We start from the raw sequence: 20,721 nt of genomic DNA, 5'->3' as shown, positions 1-20,721 counted from the left end.
TGTCCATATTTTGTCGAATGGGCCCAATTTCCTTACTGTTATAAATTTTAAGTAAAACCTATTCATAATATTATAGTCCTGGTAATTTTAAATATGGTCTGAAAGTTTTACTAAAATCGGAAAACGTTAACCTTTAAATCGTAAAGGTCAAAGGTAAAATGTTTCAATATTTGGTATTTCTAATGAAAAGATAGTGAAATGTTATATATTTTTGTGCCGATTTTAATGAAACTTGCGAAAAATATACCTTAAGGTCCTAGATTTACAATAACAGTGCAAAAATGGATTTTAACCTTAAGAACACTTGGGGTCCAATGACCCTCAACTTAGAAATTTAAAAAAATCGGCTGTCACTCTAATGTTTATCTTATATTTTCCACTAGTCTCATTCCACTTGTAGATTATACACATATTCAAATCGGATCGAACAAAAATTTGGCATCATTTTTAATTGTTCATACCCCATTGAGGCTCCGCCCCATATCGGTATTAAAAGTCCAAATTCAAAACTTTTCGACTGCCTACAGGTCAGAAATCGAAAGAACAATTTTTGTATGAAAATCACTAATTTTTTAAATAATTTTCGAGTGTTTTTCATACAAAAATTTGAAAATTATTTTCAGCAGTTAAGTTTAAATGTAATTTATAATTGTAAGATTGTAATACATATACAGTAGCCCAAGAAAGTCTACATACATACAGGAAAAATTATTATGTTACTTTAATTTAAAGCAGTTTTTTTAGTTTTTTTTTATATATAATAATAAATAAATTCAAATAACGCCCAAAAGTTCACCGTTATTAGAGTTATTGATTCTGAGTAAAATAACGAAAAATTTATTCTCGGTCACGCCTACTTTTGTGTGGGCGGGACTATTAAGTTTCATAATATTTTGAACATTAAAGCCAAAAAAACCCAAAAAAATTTTCGTTATTTGACTCAGAATCAAAAAATTTAATAACGGTGAAATTTTAGAAGTGATAGGAAATGTTGCTAAACCCGACTTAAGTGATGTTGTTTTAATTTTTTTTAGTGTGAATTTATTTTTTTAACAAATATATTTCACTACTTTTAACTTACAAATACAGCTTTCAACGAAAGAAATTTAATTTGAATTCCTGTATGTAGACTTTATTGGGCTACTGTATACATATATCTATCTATCTTCTATATATATAAAAATTAAATGGTCCATGTATGTAATGGCATCACATGAGAACGGCTGGAGCGATTTGGCTGATATTTTTATTTTCGATTCGAAATTTTCAGGAGATGGTTTGTAAAGAAAAAAAATTCCGAGTAAAAAGAAAGCTCAAAAAAAAGCTCCCTAAAGTATGCAGTACAAATTTAGATATTTTATTTGCAAATAAATAAGAAACTTGACGAACTAACATTAGTACATGCTACCGGGCGAAGCCGGGGCAGTTAACTAGTATAATATATAATACATATGGCCATATTGTCCATGTTCTGGGAAAAGCAGTGTTTTAAAATCGCTTACGGTTAGAAAAACGCATTTCAGCATGTTCTGAAAACCACGCGATTTGCTATTGGTTTCAGTATAACTAGCGGTTTGGAAATGCCAAATTTCTAGCGTTTTCGTTTGTCAGAACACCTGTTTGGCATTTTAAATCGAAAACGCAGATTTTGAAGCGATATTCGCTTTTCAGAACATGGGCGATAATAAATATTATTAAATTATTTTCAGTATTGAGATTAAACAAAAAACTTTTCAGATATTGAACTTCCCCCTATAGACAGTTTTAATATGAAACATACGCCTCTGAAATAAAGTTAAAAATTCTGCTGTAAACATTCCAAACGATCAAAGCTTATCAGCATATGTTAAAGCTTTTTTGAGAAAAGCTCATTTATTGGAAGAGAACGTGTTTCAGTTTTGCAAACAAAAAAATAATTAGTAATCGCGCGATCGCGAAAATAAACGGACCATTATAATCAAAGTAATAATTAAGAAAAGGTTTAGAGTTACTCAAAACCAAAATTAAAAACATTTTCTGTTTGTAAAAATCTAGCTGCATAAATTAATATTTAGTGAAGTTAAAAATACAAAATGTCACAGTAAGTAACAAAAACAACTTATACTTAATTATAAATTATTAATGTAAGCAAAATATTAACAAAAAAAGCAAGGTTATTAACTAAAAATCCATGTTACTATGTAGGTATAATATCAAATTTTACAAAATTAATGCAATTAATTAGATTTTAGATACCTAATATGATATGTTTTCTACTTTAAAATAGAAAAGCAGATATAGCCTTGATTGGTTTGGCCGTGATGGGCCAAAATTTGATATTGAACATGGACTCTAAGGGGTTTGTTGTCTGCGCCTACAATCGTACAGTGGATAAGGTACAATCCAATTATTAATCTCTTGTTTCTAATACAAAGTAATGGTTTTTTTTAATACAAAATTAGGTGGATCACTTTTTAAAGAATGAAGCTAAGGGCACAAACATTATTGGTGCCAAGTCTTTGGCCGATATGGTGAACAAATTGAAAAGTCCACGCAAAGTCATGTTATTGGTAAAAGGTAAGTGTCAATGCAATGTCATTTATTCGTATGTGTATTTATTGTTAACAAAAGTTCAAACGATCGTTTGTATGGAGAAGGAAGGGATGAGAAACGACAGAATGATTAAAAAGCGATTTTTTTTATTCAAACGCACACACTAATATGTATAATATCATTATCTATCGCTATACCTTTCGCAAATTCTCCTCTCCGTTTACCCTTTACACCTCTAAACGGGTTACAATTTCACATTCAAACTACACACATGTTTACACTACATGTTGTACTTACACTGGACGTAATAATTATAAGATCAATACCAATAGTATTTTGATATATTTTGAAATATGTCTAGTAATTATAATAATAGAAACGTAAACATTTTTGAGTGCCCGCACATAGTTCAGAAATAACAGAACCTTAACGTTTTTATATATGACTGTAAGTGCGTTTGTATCTTCTATAATTAAATTTACCTATCATTGAAAAGTGCATCAAAATGACACAAAATCAGGATAATGGGAGACAAAAAGTGCATTCTGAATGTTTATTGGCCAAGAAGAGTGAAATGAAATGAATTACTATGAATATATTACTATGAATGAAATAAAATAAAACTCTTTTGAACGATCAGTAAGTTTATTTACTTATCGTATTTATTATTAATATTACTATATCAGTAGTATAACTTCGATTAGTAACGAAAACTTGGTTACATTACCCTAAGTTTTTAATTATAAAAAATAATTAATTAAACTTTATAATTATTTCACATAGTGTAAACTCATGCAAGTATTGCAAACGTACGGCAAAATTTAAATATTGATTCGATTGTTTAAGTTGGAGGGTGAAGTGTAAAATTTTGTGTGCACTATTCAATCGTCAGATTTGTGTAACGTCACAACGCTATTGATTATTTAATGACTGTCAATATTTTGAATTGTTGTTATTTGAAAGTTTTTAAGTTTACCAACTTGAAACTAATATGATTTAAAAACTATATCATTTAATAACAATCGCAAATAATAAAATTTGAAACTCACTCAACTTAATTATTTCATAACTTAAAATATTGATAACAGATAAATTAATAAAATAGTAGTTAAACGCTTCTTCAAATACCTATATATTATAATATTAAATTAATCATCTAAATCAACGATTTAACATTCGCTGACCCGCAAAGATCCGTAGCAATATTCCAGTGCAAGTTCTAAAATTACCTACTAATTAAATCTTGAAATTTAAATTTCTTTATGAAGCTTATTTAAAAAAATATCGTAACTTTTAATAGTTTATAGCCTTTAGTGAACACATAGAAAGTTGGTTAATTTTATTCAAGATTTTAAAAACGTTTATTAAATAATTTATAATATTACTAGCTGTCTCGGCAAACGTTGTTCTGCCATAGCTCACATAAAGTTTGAAGACTCCCACTATAAAAGTACTCCAGATATGCAATAATAAATGTTTACTTCATATGGGAGGTGCCACGCACATAGTACCTATATAGCTCAATTATGAATCTAAACCATCCAGGGACCCACTTAAATACACACAACAATTTCATCGAAATCGGCCTAGCCGTTAAGGAGGAGTTCAGTTACTAACACACGTACAGAAGAATTATATACATATATTTATAATATATTATTTGCACAATATTAAAGGTTTTTGCTTCTTTTTCCGTTTGATTTTGTTAATTCGCAAATAATTTAATAATGTGAATTACTGTTTTCGACCCAAGATTACCAACTTTCGCAGAATGTTAATTTGGCAAGGTTTTGAAAACAAAATCCATGTACAGAATTATTAAACAAATTGACAGAAATTGAGAAAAACAATTCTTACAAGCAAATACCAAAAACTTTTTACAAAATACGAAATAGTTTCCACTTTCGATCGGAATATGGAATTCTTCGTCACTGTGTCTTGTCTGATTACTTTTGTTTTTTTAAAGTATGAACAAATAAACTAAAAACTCTACATTTTCATATTTTATCTAAATTAAAAAAAGCAAGCTAAAAATAAACATTGCTTATGGCAGCAATTGTTTTAAGTTAGGTACAACTGTTTCGAATTCAATCAGAACCTTGGGGTATCTAAAGTCAAATGGCATAAGAAATCCACATTTGAACATTCCAGGGTGCATTATTTTTTATTCTTTTTTTAAACAAACACAAACTGCGAAGTCTTTTGTCTCTGGCAGGAATCGAACCCGCAATGCTCAGGTTGATAGTCCAGCACACTATCGTCTAGTATATCGGGGTAAATAGTTGTAGCGAATTAAATGAATTGAGTTTTAAATCTTTTTCCTCAATTTTCTCTTTACTACAGTATTGGCCCAGTAGCTTGTGTCAACCTTTCCGTGGAAAATTTTCAATAAATTGTCGTTCTTGCAAAACAGCGCTCACTACTGAAGGACATCGACTCAACATTATTTCTCTTATATAATTGTGGGATATAAAATATTTTTTGTTTGAATTGACCTGATTACTTGCAACAAAATGGCATCGATTTGATGTAGCATATTTTGTTATAATTACATATTGTAGCATATTTTGCTTTTATACGTATATAATTTCAATTTTTACAATTTTGATTGCATATTTTAAATTTAATAAAAAAAATGTTGAGTCTTTATACTAACGTTTTTGTATACAACAACATATAAATTTAATTTAAAATTAATTTTATTATTGCATATTTTTAACAATATTTTACATTTTGTATTCCATATATTGCTGTATATAGTGCATTTTTCTGCATAGTTTTTATAGCATATTTTATGTGCAAATTTTTGTTTTTCTAGTTCATGAAAACTTCAGACATGATCATAACAATAAAACACAGAACATTAAACAAATGAATCCATGTACTTTTGTGCGTTTTTTTCGCTTCCATAAAAGGGTACAGCCATAGGGTAACATAAAGACGAGATGTAATTGTCAAAAACCTAAAACTTGAAACATAATTCTCTATGGGTACAGAATTTTATTTTCTATTTTGCAAAAGTATGAAATTGCAATAAGATACTCTAATAAATCTTGTACTTAACTTTTGATAAATCATACATTAAGTTAGTTTTAAAAAGAACATAAAGTCACAACTTATGAGAGCATATGAACGTATCAATGTCATTTCTGGCTTTAACGAATAAAAATAAAACATACAACCTAAATTATAATTTAACATACTTTCTAATTATTTACAAGCATTAAAATGTACAAGATCAAATAGTCAAGTTCATGATAACATACACGCAATATTTATTTCAAGTTCATTATTAAATCTGGAAAAAAAAATAAGAAAACCTTGTTATACATTTTAATTATAAGATATTGCATACGAAAACGTGATTACTCATACATTCTAATTTCATTCACTACCTGTATGACTGTATAATTTATACATTTCCCATCAAATGTATTTCCAGCTGGACAAGCCGTGGATAGTTTCATACAACAACTTGTGCCCTTGTTATCTGCCGGCGATGTTATCATTGATGGTGGCAATTCAGAGTATTTGGATACCGCCCGACGTTGTGATGAATTGAAAGCGAAGGGTATACTCTTTGTGGGCTCTGGTGTCAGTGGTGGAGAGGAGGGTGCCCGCTATGGTCCCTCCCTAATGCCAGGTGGTCACCCAGAAGCCTGGCCTTTAATTAAACCCATTTTCCAAGCTATTTGTGCCAAGGCTGATGGTCAGCCCTGTTGCGATTGGGTTGGTGAAGGTGGTGCTGGCCATTTTGTAAAAATGGTCCACAATGGCATTGAATATGGTGATATGCAATTGATATGTGAAGCTTATCACATAATGACCAGCTTGGGTATGAAACCAGATGAAATTGCTCAAGAATTCGACAAATGGAACCGCGAAGAATTGGACTCATTCTTAATCGAAATAACCGCAGATATTTTGAAATATAAAGATGCAAAGGGTCATTTAATAGAGCGCATACGTGATACAGCTGGTCAGAAAGGCACTGGCAAATGGACTGCTATAGCTGCCCTACAATATGGTATACCGGTGACATTGATTGGTGAGGCTGTATTTTCCCGCTGTCTGTCTGCTCTTAAAGACGAGCGTGTGGCTGCCAGTAAACAATTGCAGGGACCCAACACACCCATTAAGGTGGACAACTTAAAGGAGTTCTTAAACCACATTAAACATGCTCTATATTGTGCGAAAATTGTATCGTATGCCCAGGGATTCATGTTGATGCGCGAAGCTGCCAATGTGAATAAATGGAATTTAAATTATGGTGGCATTGCTTTAATGTGGAGAGGTGGCTGTATTATTAGAAGGTAAATTGCGTTATTTTAATTATTTTTATTTTGAAGTACAAGAGTAAATACATTTGACTTATGTACATACATATATTTTTGATAATTATAAAAAAAAGCTATGTTCAATAACTAAAAGTTGTTACTAGTTAGTAACAATTGTTACTGGAAAAGCGTTCATTAACTAAAAAACTTGCAAGTAGAGAAAAAATCAAGAGCGTATAAATTTTAGAGAGTGTTCTCTCGTTGCAAACTATTACAAGTTCTATTTTGAACTCGTAATAGTTAGCAGCTTATATTTTATATGTTTTGTGTTATTGTTTATTTATTTAAAATGCGGAAATTCCCAGAAAATTACTAATAAGTCGGCAACGCACTTCTTCTAAACGTTATATTTTGGTTCTAAACGGTATACTTTGTTCTAAACTATGATTATTTATCATTATAAATGATTCCAAACAAAGTATACCATACCTAATAAGTAATTGACAGATTGCAAAAATATTTAAAAACAAGAATTTTTGTTATTTTTGCACTGCTGAATTTTGTCTTCTTGACACATCGACGCTTTGTATTTAAATCTTATAAAACTAAAAACGATAAATTTCTTTTAATAACTTACATCTTTTTCTCTCTCCTTTTTTAGTGTTTTCTTGGGAAATATAAAGGATGCTTACGATAGCAATTCCAAGTTGTCGAATTTACTATTGGATCCCTTCTTCAAAAAAGCCATAGCAACTGGCCAAGCCTCATGGCGTCAAGTTGTATCGAATGCCTTTTTGTGGGGTGTACCAGTTCCAGCTCTATCAACAGCTTTATCATTCTATGATGGATATCGCTCTGAAAGATTACCAGCCAACCTTTTGCAAGCTCAGAGAGATTATTTTGGTGCACATACCTATGAACTTTTGGGTGAAGAGGGTAAATTTGTGCACACCAATTGGACTGGAACCGGTGGTAATGTGTCAGCTAGTACTTATGATGCATAGACTGTCTCCAGAATTGTGAGCCAGATACATAATATTTGTAAAAGCATTTTCTTCTCTCAATCGTATATAAGTCATGGCGCATTTTGACATTCCATCGGAAAACTTATTAACTAAAATGTTTGGCTAAGAATTAATTGTTAAATAATTTCGATTTCAATGTATTTAATTAGTATAGATCATGTATTAAATGCAATTATACTTATCTTTTCTTTTCTTATTTTAATTTATCTCATATTTTTGTTTTAATTTTCGTTTGGGTTTAACAATTGTTATTAGATACATACACTTCAATATGATATTAAATTATACAAGATGGTTACAATTTAAATGTTTTTATGTGTGTTTTTCTTTGTATTTATTGATATCTTAACTTTAGTTTTAAACATTTTTTTTTGGTTTTTTCATTTTCACTATAAATTTTAAAGCCTAAAATGCAAAAAAAGAACAAATTGAAATATTGTATCTTAAATATTTCATGGTGCAAGATTATGTAACAACTATTAGTCCGCATATATGATTTCTGATCGACTAATCGTCTGAGGGGCGCAATGTTGGTTTCTTTTCAATTACAAGTTTCTCGGCAGTATACAAATGTCCAATTATTGCCTAAAAGAGAGATAAAATTTAATTGTTTTAAATATACAAAATTTATTTGGGCTGATCATTTGCTAATGTTATAAAAATGTATTTCCCAGAGTTGGGGGTAGTGCACTAAATGTTGAGTGCAATCAACATTTCACTAGCACTAAATATTATTTTAAAAAATATAGTTTTAACTAATTTTCATCAGCTTTAGTGGTAGTGAAGCTTATATTTTTATCACTAATATTTTTTAGTGATAGTGATATTTTTTTAACTATAAATCAATTAAGTGGTAGTGTAGAAATAAGCACTAAACTCAAATAGTTAAAAAATTTAACAATAACTAAAAAAAAGCTTCAATAATTTTCTTTGCACTAATATATTCAAAATTAGTGATCGTGAAGTTATTCCAGTTTAAACTAGAATATTAAATATACAGATGTTTGTTGAGCAAGATTAAAAGTGTTTTTCAGCATCCGAAGAAATAATAACACAAAAAAACACTGATAATGTAGGATTCTTAGATTTTGGGGAAATTGACAGTAAGTGAAAAAGTTATTGAAGAAATTACTTAGTTTATTAACATCTTCAATATTAGGGCCTTCAACCTTTGTTCAGAAAGATGGCATAGTGAAATACGTGCATTCCTTTTAAGCTCGGACACTGATATTTGCAGTCTCAAAAAATATCCAATAATAAGGCAAATGTTTTTTAAATTTAACACGCCTTTGGCTTCTTCTGCTCCAGTAGAGCGTTTATTTTCTTTTAGTGGAATGGTGGATTCTCCTCCGAGAAATAAATTAAGTGATTCGAATTTCGAAAAGCTTGTTTTACTTAAAGCCAATAGTCGCTAATTATTTTATGTGTAATTGCTTATTTCTCTTTTTATTGTAATTTGTATATTTATATACCGCTTTTACGTTTTTTCCTTAAATATATTAACTTAAACTATGAATAGAGTAAAACATTTCTTTGTTGAAAAAAATAGTGCAGGAATATTTTTTTAACTAAAAATTTTAGTGTAGAAAAAATTATTTCATTAGGCTGCAAAACAAAATATTTTAACTATTTTCAAAATATTATTAGTTAAAAAATTTTAACTACACTATCACTATTATTGAGTGAGGCTTATATTTTTCAACTCATCACTAAACATTAAAAAAATTAGTGAAATATTTTACACTACCACTAACTATTAGTGATAGTTAAAAATTAGTGCACTACCCCCAACTATGGTATTTCCTGAACTGTTTATTACTTTTGAAAAAAATAACATGTGTCATCAATAAATTAGTTGTTAAAGTTTGTTGGTGGTGCATAACGACTCACAAATTTCCTGGTTATAATACGACGATTCAAGTAAGTCCCTATTAGACCTATATCTTCATAAAGGAAGCTGGAACGCTTAAACCTTGTTATTAAAATCAAGAGTGATAATGGTACTTTACCAGTTCATACGCTGATTTATAAATGGTAATCCACCAATTTACGATTTGGGTTTTAAATCGTACCGATGAGCTTTTATGGACTCCCCCAGGGTTTATACAAATTAAAAGACACGCGGTTGGTGTAAACGACGTATAACATTGATCGTTACAAGAAACCTCACATCACACACGCGCCAGAACAAGACGCAAAATTATTGAAGGACAAACAACGAAAACGATCCTGAGTCCTTAAGAAATAATGATAATGACGAGCGAGTTGTTAATTAGCCCAGACCCACTTTTAGACTTAAGGTTCACAATGATAATAAACTGGACCATATATACATATACATATTTTGAAGTATTCAATGATATCCATAATGTTCATATAATTCATTAATTATATGTAGGAGCAATTTACTATTCCATATATTAACGATAAAGTGATATAACTCCTATATTGGTTAATTATGCATATAATAAATCATCTTCATTTATGCCGAAAATAAATTGAATCTTTGACACTGGTGAAAAATCTTGGTCGGGGTAAGGTCTTTTGATTTGTTACACATAACCGCCACAAAACCACTTTTTAACTAAATATTCCTTTAAAATTCAACTAAATATGAAAAATTAATTCCTTAAATTTGTTCAAACGAAACCCATCTAATATAATTTGAACATAAAATATGAATATACGAACATACCTGCCGGCGTATCATTTCTAGACTTTGTTTTCCATACATGATTTGCTGATCAATTTTCTCAAAATCGTTTATAGTTCTATTAGCACGGAATGTATCTCGTATTTTGCGGACAGCATACATCCTGTAACAAATAGATAAGAAAAACTAAATATATAATTCAGAAAATAGGCAAGTTTCAAAACTCTTATATGATTTTACCTGAAGTTATATGATGGCAGTTTTTCAGCCTCACGCAACAATTGGCGGTATAAGAAAGAAACTTGACGACGTGTAGACATTTTTGTGATTTTTCAATGATTTTTTGCAGTTCCAATAAATATGAACAAATTTTGTGTCGAATCTACAGTTCACCAGTCCTCTACCGCATTGGTTAAGTGATGAAATCGAAAACAAAAAGAAAATAAAAAAACAGCAATAAAATAACAGTCAGCTGTTTTGATAAAAATAACAACAATAACAAAACCAGTAATGATAATTTAGAGATTTTTCATTCAAATCTAGTGACTTTGCAATCGCTGAAATTGTAAACAATTCTGACATAATTAATTATCCGAATAAATTAAATCTATTAACTAACAGAACATAAAAATAAGAATTTGAAAATACAATAATTATTATTTTTTTATTTCTATATAGTGATGTTTTTCAACTTTTACACAATAGTTTTTAAAATGATACTGTTTTAATTTCCGTCAACTTTCGATGTATGGGAAATTTTTAAAATTAGAGTCACTTCACTTTGTACTGCAACAGAAATGTTAACTGTTTAAAATACAATGAAGATGATAAAAAATAATGAGATAGCAATAAACAAACAACCAATTTTTATTACTCAAAATTTGTCTAATTTCACAGAATTTTCGCACATACCTACATTAGTTTTATTTTTCACATCGCTAAATAAAAATGTCATCGATTTAACTCTATAATTTCAACTAAAAATATTTCTATTTCTATATAATATTTCATTTGGAAAAAAAGTTACAAGCCAACCAAATTCATTTAAGGTAGATTCATTCAAACAGCTGATTACTTTTCTTTGCTTGTTTGGTTCTAGTAGCCGTCAAAGATTGTTTTTATATTTCAATATCTACATATTCTAAGCTTATTAGCAAAATATGTATTTTGTATATAAATAAACTAAGCCCCCACTATTCAATTATCCATACTATAATAAGTTTTGATACACAGTTTTTTTAATTTTTCAATTCTGTTTTTTGACATTTGGTAAGACCAATTGTTCTTTTTGTAGAACTGACACCACCATGTAAGGATTCCAAAGTATGTTTTAAAAACAGGGTTGCTATATTTAGTTCGTTAAGGTTTATGCCTTCGCTTAAAACGTTAAAAAGTGATGCCAAATCTATGTATTAATTGGTTTGTTTCCAATCTTATTTAGTAAAAAACAGGAGTGCCTATTAAATTTTGTAATAGATTGACAAATCTGTTACAATTACCGTTGTATTGGTATTTGCAGTATTAACCACCATATGTTTGATTGTTACATTTTACTGTTATACAAAGTCTGACTGACACTAATTGAATAAAACATAATGGAAAAAAACATACACACACAATAACATGTACTTGAAAAATTGATTTTTACGCAAACTGAAAGAAAAAGTGAAAAGTTTACTTTAAAGTGTTGAAAAAACAGTGAAATAAATTGGAGAAATTAATGATGCTATTGTTAATAACAACTTAACAAATATGAATACAACGGACTGTGAGAAAATTGAATGTAAACTGGGAAAAGAGTTAAATTTTCAAGGAAAATTCGATGCGAACTTTGATGAACTAAATAAAGATGAGGGACAGTCGGAGGAGACGTCAATTAGCAAGGTTGACACGTTTAATACAAGTGAAAAACAAAATAAAGACCTCGAAAATCATATTGTTAGAGAAGAATTTGCGTTGCAATCTTTTAACAGCTGCGAAGAAAAAATCAAGGAAAATGTATTTGGCAGTCTCGCTAACATCAATACAGGCACACCAACCGCAACGGACGCCCCCGCAAATTTAACACATATAGAGACGTTAAAAACCACACAACCCACATGCACAGCTTTAGTGTTTACACCAGCCGAAGAGCAACAACTACCACTACCATCACATTTAGATGCAATGACGGACATTGATGGCGATGATGCTCAAGTGGATTTTGATGACGGCTTGCAACCGTTAAGTGAACGATGGTCTCCTTTGGGAGCTAATTATGATGATGCTGTGACCCCGTCATCAGAGCTATTAAGTCCAGAGTCTGAGCTGGAATTGTTGAGTTCAGATAGTCAGGATAAACATGATTTCCATCAGCATACAGATGAAGTCGCTGAAATGGCACGTTTAAAGGGTTTGGAGGATGAGCAAGAAATGCTTACTTCATCCCTAATGGCACTCACCTCCCATTTCGCGCATGTCCAGCTAAGAGTACGACAGATTGTTGAGGCACCAGCCAACGAACGCGACCAATTGTTAAGAGATCTTGAAGAATTTGCTTTTCAAGGTATACCAGAGCCTCCTTCAGCCAAAACAACTGCCACGTTCCGAAGTGGTTCATCTTCGGCTCATAATCACAATGGCGAAGATAATACTAGCAGTACGATCAACGATCAGCATCAGTTCGAACTCATAGATCATTTAAAAAACCAACTAACTGAATTGGAAAAAATTGCTTATGAATCGGGTGCTCCCGTACTGCCTCAACATATTCTACTAGAAAAACAGAAAATCATTATTGATGAATTGAAGCAAAAACTTAATTTCAAAGTTGATGAGAACAAGTTGCCCGAGCTTTCGGCTGAAGAATTAAAGTCGCATGTCGATAACGCCATCGGTGAATTTGTTGGCCCTTTGAAGATGAAAGAACAACTGGTTGCACAATTAAAAACCCAAATCACAGATCTTGAACGTTTCATTGCCTTCTTGCAGTGTGACACCGACGAGAGTAAAATGAAAACTCTTAATGGCAGCGAAAAGTTTTGCGAAGCATACAATAGTTATGCTGCCAAAAAGAAAAAAGAATCAAATAAATCTTTAGCTGATGTTGCGAAAATTGCAAGTGGTGAAGATGTGGATACATTTCGTTCAACATCTGGTCCCAGTTCAGAAGTAGAGTTGAACAAGAATGCAAATTCAGGCGATTCCATGAGAGTGAGAGAAAGTCTCCATAGTAAGGCACACGGTTTGATGGATAAGGCTTCATTATTGATGCAGATGTTTGCCACCACACACTTTGGCACCAAACAAGAGCAGTTTCAAAAGAATACTTTAAAGAAAACCCACAAAGGAAACCACTGGGGGTAAGTAAAATATTAAATGCAGGATTTAAGCATTTTATTTCTTTTGCATTAAAACAAGTATGTAGTATTTTACTTTAAATAGTTAATTAATTATTAATTATTAATTAATATTCTATGAGATCTCTAATATCTAGATTCTTTTCGACGCCTTGCTATATTCTTAAACTACTGCGTGAACTAAATGCGTTTAAATCAATCTAATGAAAATCATTTTGAAATATTGGGTTAATAATTAAATTACACTATGCACATAGGGTTTTTAATTTCCCGATCTTTTTTGATTCCCGGGAATCGGGAAATTTTTTTCTACATTTCCGGGTACCCGGCTATTCCCGAAATAAATAATGATACTGTAAATTAGGAATATTATAGCCAAATTTCATATAAAAACTTAGTGTTATAATTATTAAATATCAGAGCTTCGAAAAATTTGAGCTTAATTCACTAAAATCTTAATCCGTAATTAAAAAATGTCAGCCTTTCATTCCATAAATCCATTCCTAATATTTAATTTTTTAGATTCATTCCAAAGTCTTTGTTTAAACTGAATTAATTTTATTTTAATTTTAAATTAATAACAGAATTTATTCAAACTTTGAATGATTAAATTTTTGTTAAATCAAATCATTTACAAAATTAATTGAAAAAATTGTCTTAAACCTTTTTGTACTAGATTTTAATTGAAGAAAAATTTAATCATTTAATACATTTTTGAAGCTATTTTGTTACGGATTTGAGGAAGAAATTTAAAGACATTAGAATGATTCAATAAGAAATAAATTCTATAAATAATGAATTCTCTTTTTAAATTTTCATACGAAAAACCCCAAATACATACTAAATAATAATAATAAGTGGTCTATTATTGCTAAGAAATAAACAAAAAAACTGTAAAAAAAAACTTTTTTGGTGAAAAAAACAGAGTTCTAATTTGTTTTCTATGTATTTTCGTCAGTTTTTAATTCCCGGGATTCCCGACTAAAAATTCCGGGAATCGGGTAGTGAAAAATTGCAAAAATTCCCGGGAAATTTGTACCGGGAATTCCCGGGATAAAAACCCTATATGCACACCAAAAATTAGCAGAAGTTCTCATATAGAAATTAGGAAATGTAGTGAAATAACGATTTTCTTAAAGTTACAAATTATTGATGAAAAAATTGGTTCTTTTATTTGAAATACATGAGTTTTGCCTTTTTAAAAAGGTAAAGAAATGGCTGAGTTACGGTCTTTTAAGATTAAAAAAATACACTTTTTCCATTTTGATCGTGAGAAAGTAAAATATATTGTTCTTATTTTAGTAAAAAAGCATATTAAAGTAGCTTTCCAAAGTAGCTTTTGTGAAATTATCCACAGATATTTTCAAGTAATAGAAAATTTTGTTACGTTTTTACCTTTTTCCTTTAAATAAACAAGATACTTTTGATTGCAAATAAAAGCAGTTTAGTAGTTTAAAATTGCAACAACTCTTTATTTATTAAATTTTACACAACAATTTAAATAGTCACTTTCTCTTAATGTACATACTTTATAATGTACAATTATACACTGGTAATACAGTTGATGTTACTTTTAACAGTATCTATCATAAACTAAACTCCGACTGCCACCGCAGACACTATTTATACACAGCGCCATCATCCTTCCAGTAGCTTCATGGACGATCTATTTATACAATGATCAACTCAAAGCATTTATTCAATGTTGTATGTTCCACATCTATGTTAATAATATCCACAGATATGTTAATAATAGCCACAGTTATGTTAACTTTTGTATCACTGTGTTATTATCTTATCTCTTGTAAAATCGAAATGGCTCATTCACGATAACGAGTTAATTGATCTTCAACGTGATCAATGATAAAAAAGTATTGTTTCGTTTTTACCTTTTAAAAACGGTGGTTTATTTTCTAATAATATTTCATTCTTACTTAAATACAATACTATTAGTTTGGAAAAATAATATTCACAATATGATGCTGTGAGCAGAATTATCACTATAATAATGATTGATGATTTTTTTTCTCGATTTCAGTGACTTGCGTGCTCAACTAGAAGTGGACATACAGGAAGTAGCATCATTGGCGGCAACCTTAAGTTTTGATCGTGAGAAACTTACAAAACTACGCAAAGCTATGAAAAAGTCAAAAACATTTGCAGACACTGAAGAAGCTGCATTGAAAAATGGCATTATAACAACAATCCCTCCATCATGCAGTCGAAATCGTTCCAAAATATCAGCAACAAATCAACAAAAGCATCTTAAACCATATACTATTTCTTCCGGTTCGGATGACGAGGACTTGGATGCGTACGATTACTATGATTGGCAACAGCAAAACAACAGACGCATGGTACAATGTGCCCGAATTCGTGGTGATACCATTAATACTCTAAGCAAAGAATTGACAACAGCTGTGCGAAAAAACTTTGCCATGACTTTGTTAAAACTAATGCAACATGGCCTAAGAGTGGAATCAATACCCCCTGTAACTTCAAGTCTTATAGTTCCATTTATGCGCTGCCTTAATCCGTCCCCAGTTTTTGTAGCAGAACACAGTTATCGTGCTCGCGACTTTGATGCCTCTTCATTTATGTCGTCGGCAGCTTCATTCGGCTATGAAGATACTGAAGGAACAGATTCAAGTTATAACTGGACTACCGATGGCGGTGGAGGATTCTTTAGCACTGGTAGTACAAGACCAATGCATGCGTGGGAATTGATATTGGAGTATTATTACCTTAAACATGGCGATGAGTACAATAACACTCCGGCTCGAAAACTTTCGCAAAGTTTCAACTTGGATATTGTCAATTCGCAGATAGTGACAGCAAAGCAGAATTTGCTTAGTATTGTGGGCAGCATTATAGCCATGCATCGTCCCTATAAACGAAGTTATAATGCACATTTCAAGGCTTTCGTATGCGCTGGACTAAAGTGAGTTCATTTCTAGATGCTTGCAAATATTTAGTTAATTGTTTTCGTATTTGTTTTTTCAGTTGCCATCAACTAGTGGAATGGTTGAATTTAATATTTAGTTGCACTGATCTTATCGAAAATTACTACACGAGTTCCAGCTATGTTGCCTGCACTGGTTTTCGCGATGCTCTACGTTCTATTGACACATTGTCAAAATATGATTTTGATTTGCCCGTCGATTTGGCCATACGACATTTTCGTAATCTATAAAGGATTTAAAGGACACACTCTACCATAAACACACCTTAGACTAGACATACACACAAATATAGTTGGTCGACTTACAAGGTCTCCTATATTGTCACAATGTCCTAATATTTCACGACTCGGTGGCTTGGCTTAACCGACTCTTAGGCGTTCGGCTCAGGTCTCTGCTGGTTGGTAACGATAACACAATAAACATAGCATACATAGTAGTATTATTTTAGGAGATTTTTTTGCTTGAAAGTCAATAACAACAATTTCAAACCATGGTAGGAGACATGATAGGAGACCTTGTGAATCGACCGAATACTATATGTATACATATGTATGTATGTATATATGAGGACGCTTAGAAATGATTATAAATTAATCAATTAATAATTCTTAGACTATGACCTGGTTTTTGACTTGAAGATTACCGATTAAATTAAATTTAATCTAGAAATGTTATTTCTGAGATTTTTATTATTTAGTTTTCTTTGCTACTTAGCGGGTTAATATCATGTCACTAATGATGGCATAGATATAGTAACTTCGAAATATAATATTTGAATACTGTTAATTCAAATGTTCGTAATTATCCCAATTTATTTTCACAACACACAGCTGTTATCTTGTTCATTTTCAGAAAGTATTAATTGTTTTGATACCAAATTGCGTTAACAACTGATAATACAAATCATAAGTGTGTTAACTTTAAACTTAATTTATTCTTCGATTAACTAATCTAATTATTAATTGGCAATAGTAATTACCAATCAAGTCAAAAATACGTGCTAATTAGTTTAATTTTAAATAATATTTATGTGGTATATTGCGATATACCAGTATCGTGTGTATGTCTATATATATATATTAAACAAATGATATGAAACTAGTAATTTTTCCAATTATTTTTATGTAAATTTTTATCTTCTATCTTATATGTATTGTACACAAACAAACCTTACCTTATTGACATTGAATAATTTTTCTATCCATTTATGTATTAAAATAATCGTATGTATAGTAGCTAATTTATGCTCCATCCTTTTCCCTTTAACATTTACATATAAATATATTATACATTAAAATACAACAAATATTAAATTAACTAAAAAAAATAAATAAATATATCATTATTGAAATGTTAAACCTATGACAAATATAATAATAATATTTCAGATTTTGTCTTAATTTGTCTTAAATAATGTAAATGACCGTAATTTTCTAGAACTATTTTAAATGTCCCTGACGTTATCTATTTACTTGAAAAGTATAAGAAACTTATCACACTGAATACCTTGAACCACTTCGCAATTTGGAACCCACTGGCGTGCAAAGGTAGATCCTGTACAGGAACGTCACATGTCGAATCCTTATGATGAAAAATGCTATAAACGTGTGGTCTGCAGGATAGTTGATGATATTTGATTTCTATGCAATCGAAGTTGACATTGGTTAGTGAAATGACACACGCTGTGGGACACAAAATAAACATCCCTATAACAAAAACAAGTAAGAAAGTATGGTTGCTCACTAAGTAAAATAGCAAAAACATTTTTCTTTTAAAATTTCAATAATATATATTTTTGAGTGATTTTCGGAGTGGGCCTTATATGGGAGCTATGACCAATTATGGACCGATCACCATGAAATTAGGTCGTGTGATTTATGTCTATATTGAAGTTAACTTTGTTGAATTTTGTGTGTATACCAACATTTTTAAGCGATTTATGCACGTTAAAGTGATTTTCGGAAGCGGGTCTATATGGGAGCTATGACTAATTATGGGCCGATCGTAACAAAATTTGGTGACATGAATTTTGTATATATAAACCTTATTTGGAGCGGAATTTGTGGAGATACATTTATAAATTAAACATTTATGAAATGTTCCATCTTTGGATGCGTATAACTTTTTATAGGGACGAGATAACTATTAGCAAATTGTCTTTATTTTATTTGGAATTTTATCGCGATTATAGCTGATATTTTAAATATAAATTTCGACCCTCTGCATCTATATATCTCTTCAACTAATAGATATAACTTACACATGTAAGCGAATTTTTTGTAGATCTTCCCAAGGACTATTTATATTTAGAATTTCAGCTCATTCGGATCATAAATGGAATTTTGCAATTTTTTAAAAAAATTTGAGACCCGAGGTGACCACATTTGACAGGTTACGAAATGGCCCCTATTAGCGCTAGGAAGCTGAACAAACGTAAATCAACTCAAAAACTCTAGCTCCAACCATGTGAAATTTCGTAACAATATCTCTAATAGTTACCGAGATACCGAATTATTTCCAAAAAAATCTTTTCTAAACCACTGTGCGCTGTAGTTAATCGATTAATGAGTATCTACTTGATAAAGCTGATACATTTCTTGATCATTATTGCTTGATAATGAATTAAGTTTTGATTCTCACATTTTGGAAGCTATTAATAAGGCCAAAGGGGTATTAGGTTTCATCAAACGCTGAGGAAAATAATTTTATGATCCTTATGTCACAAAGCAAATGTTCACTTCTCTTGTGAGACCAATTTTAGAATATGCTTCTTGTTCGAGATCCACTGTACGAAATCCATATAAAGAAAATTGAATCCGTCCAAAAGCAATTTACTTTTTATTTGTCTCCGCAAACTCTCATGGAATCCTAACATTAATCTACCATCATATGGAAGTCAGTTATCACTTGTTAACTCCCTACTCCAAAAGTAGGAGAATATATGTATAAGAACATCTCATTCATGATTAATTTAATGAATGGTGCAATTAAGTCGGAATTCCTACTTCGCAAAATCGAATTCATAGCTCCAAATCATCCAACAAAAAATTATATTCCTCTTAACCTCCAAAATTTTCGTTAAAATTAAGCCATTAAGAAATAGTAATTTTATTGCCGAATTAAATGATCTCCAACGTCAAATCCACACAACTGTACGGGATATTCAAGCTATACACATTTTTGTCCACAAATATTTACGCAATATTCTACATACATATATTCTAGTCCATAACTATGTATATCCAACAGCCGTCTGTGCGAAGAACTGTGGAAATTCGGAAGTAAATGGCTTTGGTTTGCTAAATAGTTTATAGATTGGAAACCACTAGGAAGTCGTCATATCGGAAGAGCAGCACACATATAGAAGCACTAAATTATGATGCAATTATTCAAACTAAGTTTTCAATGGAACGAGATAAAACATCATGCGGAATACAGTATTTATTAGAACTAAAAGGAGTAAAAGAAGAAAAAACAAAGCAACCGTAACAATTATGACATTTATAATAAAAATCACAACGTAATTGTTATTTTCTGAATTTTTTTATTTTTTTTTTATAATAATTATAAATAATTGTTATTTTTTGATATTTATTTTATTTTTGTCAGAAATATTCAAGGCGTATTAACAAGGTGAGTGCGTCCCGGCAACAAATACAACAATGCAAAAACAACAGGCAATTTGTTTTTGTTAAAATGTACGGTAAATGTCAAAATCAGCGCGAATTAAAATATTACTATGTTATTTACAATAACAAATGTAAACATAAACAAAGTTTGACATATAGTGTACATAAAACCACAGCGAGTTAAGAAACAGCTGATTTTATGCACTCACCTTGTTAATACGCCTTGGAAATATTTGTCGAGTTTTGATTTTTATTTTTTTTGTTCAGACATATTAGGTGTGTTCGCGTACTTTCCAGTAAAAAA

The 20,721-nt window shown here is 30.6% G+C and overlaps 3 protein-coding genes across 3 annotated transcripts; 2 read left to right on the top strand and 1 right to left on the bottom strand.

Moving 5' to 3' along the window:
* The first annotated feature begins 1,930 nt into the window (after positions 1-1,930).
* Positions 1,931-8,015, top strand: Pgd (phosphogluconate dehydrogenase). Its single transcript, XM_065509808.1, has 5 exons — positions 1,931-2,080; positions 2,267-2,375; positions 2,442-2,556; positions 5,975-6,845; positions 7,471-8,015. Exons 1-5 carry the CDS (start codon positions 2,073-2,075, stop codon positions 7,811-7,813), a joined length of 1,446 nt encoding a protein of 481 aa, XP_065365880.1. The 5' UTR covers positions 1,931-2,072; the 3' UTR covers positions 7,814-8,015.
* Positions 8,016-8,129: 114 nt separating this feature from the next.
* bcn92 (LYR motif-containing protein bcn92) lies at positions 8,130-10,902 on the bottom strand. The gene is made up of 3 exons (XM_065509809.1): positions 10,728-10,902; positions 10,530-10,650; positions 8,130-8,419 (listed from the first exon to the last, which is right to left on the bottom strand). The coding sequence occupies exons 1-3, from the start codon at positions 10,805-10,807 to the stop codon at positions 8,342-8,344; spliced, it is 279 nt and encodes a 92-aa protein (XP_065365881.1). The 5' UTR covers positions 10,808-10,902; the 3' UTR covers positions 8,130-8,341.
* A 1,191-nt stretch (positions 10,903-12,093) lies between these two features.
* LOC135957160 (RUN domain-containing protein 1) lies at positions 12,094-17,063 on the top strand. The gene is made up of 3 exons (XM_065507847.1): positions 12,094-13,828; positions 15,864-16,766; positions 16,829-17,063. The coding sequence occupies exons 1-3, from the start codon at positions 12,240-12,242 to the stop codon at positions 17,016-17,018; spliced, it is 2,682 nt and encodes an 893-aa protein (XP_065363919.1). The 5' UTR covers positions 12,094-12,239; the 3' UTR covers positions 17,019-17,063.
* The last annotated feature ends 3,658 nt before the right edge of the window (positions 17,064-20,721 follow it).

The sequence above is a fragment of the Calliphora vicina genome, chromosome 4 (genome assembly GCF_958450345.1).
Source record: "Calliphora vicina chromosome 4, idCalVici1.1, whole genome shotgun sequence".
In the NCBI taxonomy this organism is placed as follows: Eukaryota; Metazoa; Arthropoda; class Insecta; order Diptera; family Calliphoridae; genus Calliphora; species Calliphora vicina.
The sequence above is the reverse complement of the archived record's forward strand: the minus strand, read 5'-3'. Positions and strand labels throughout refer to the sequence as shown.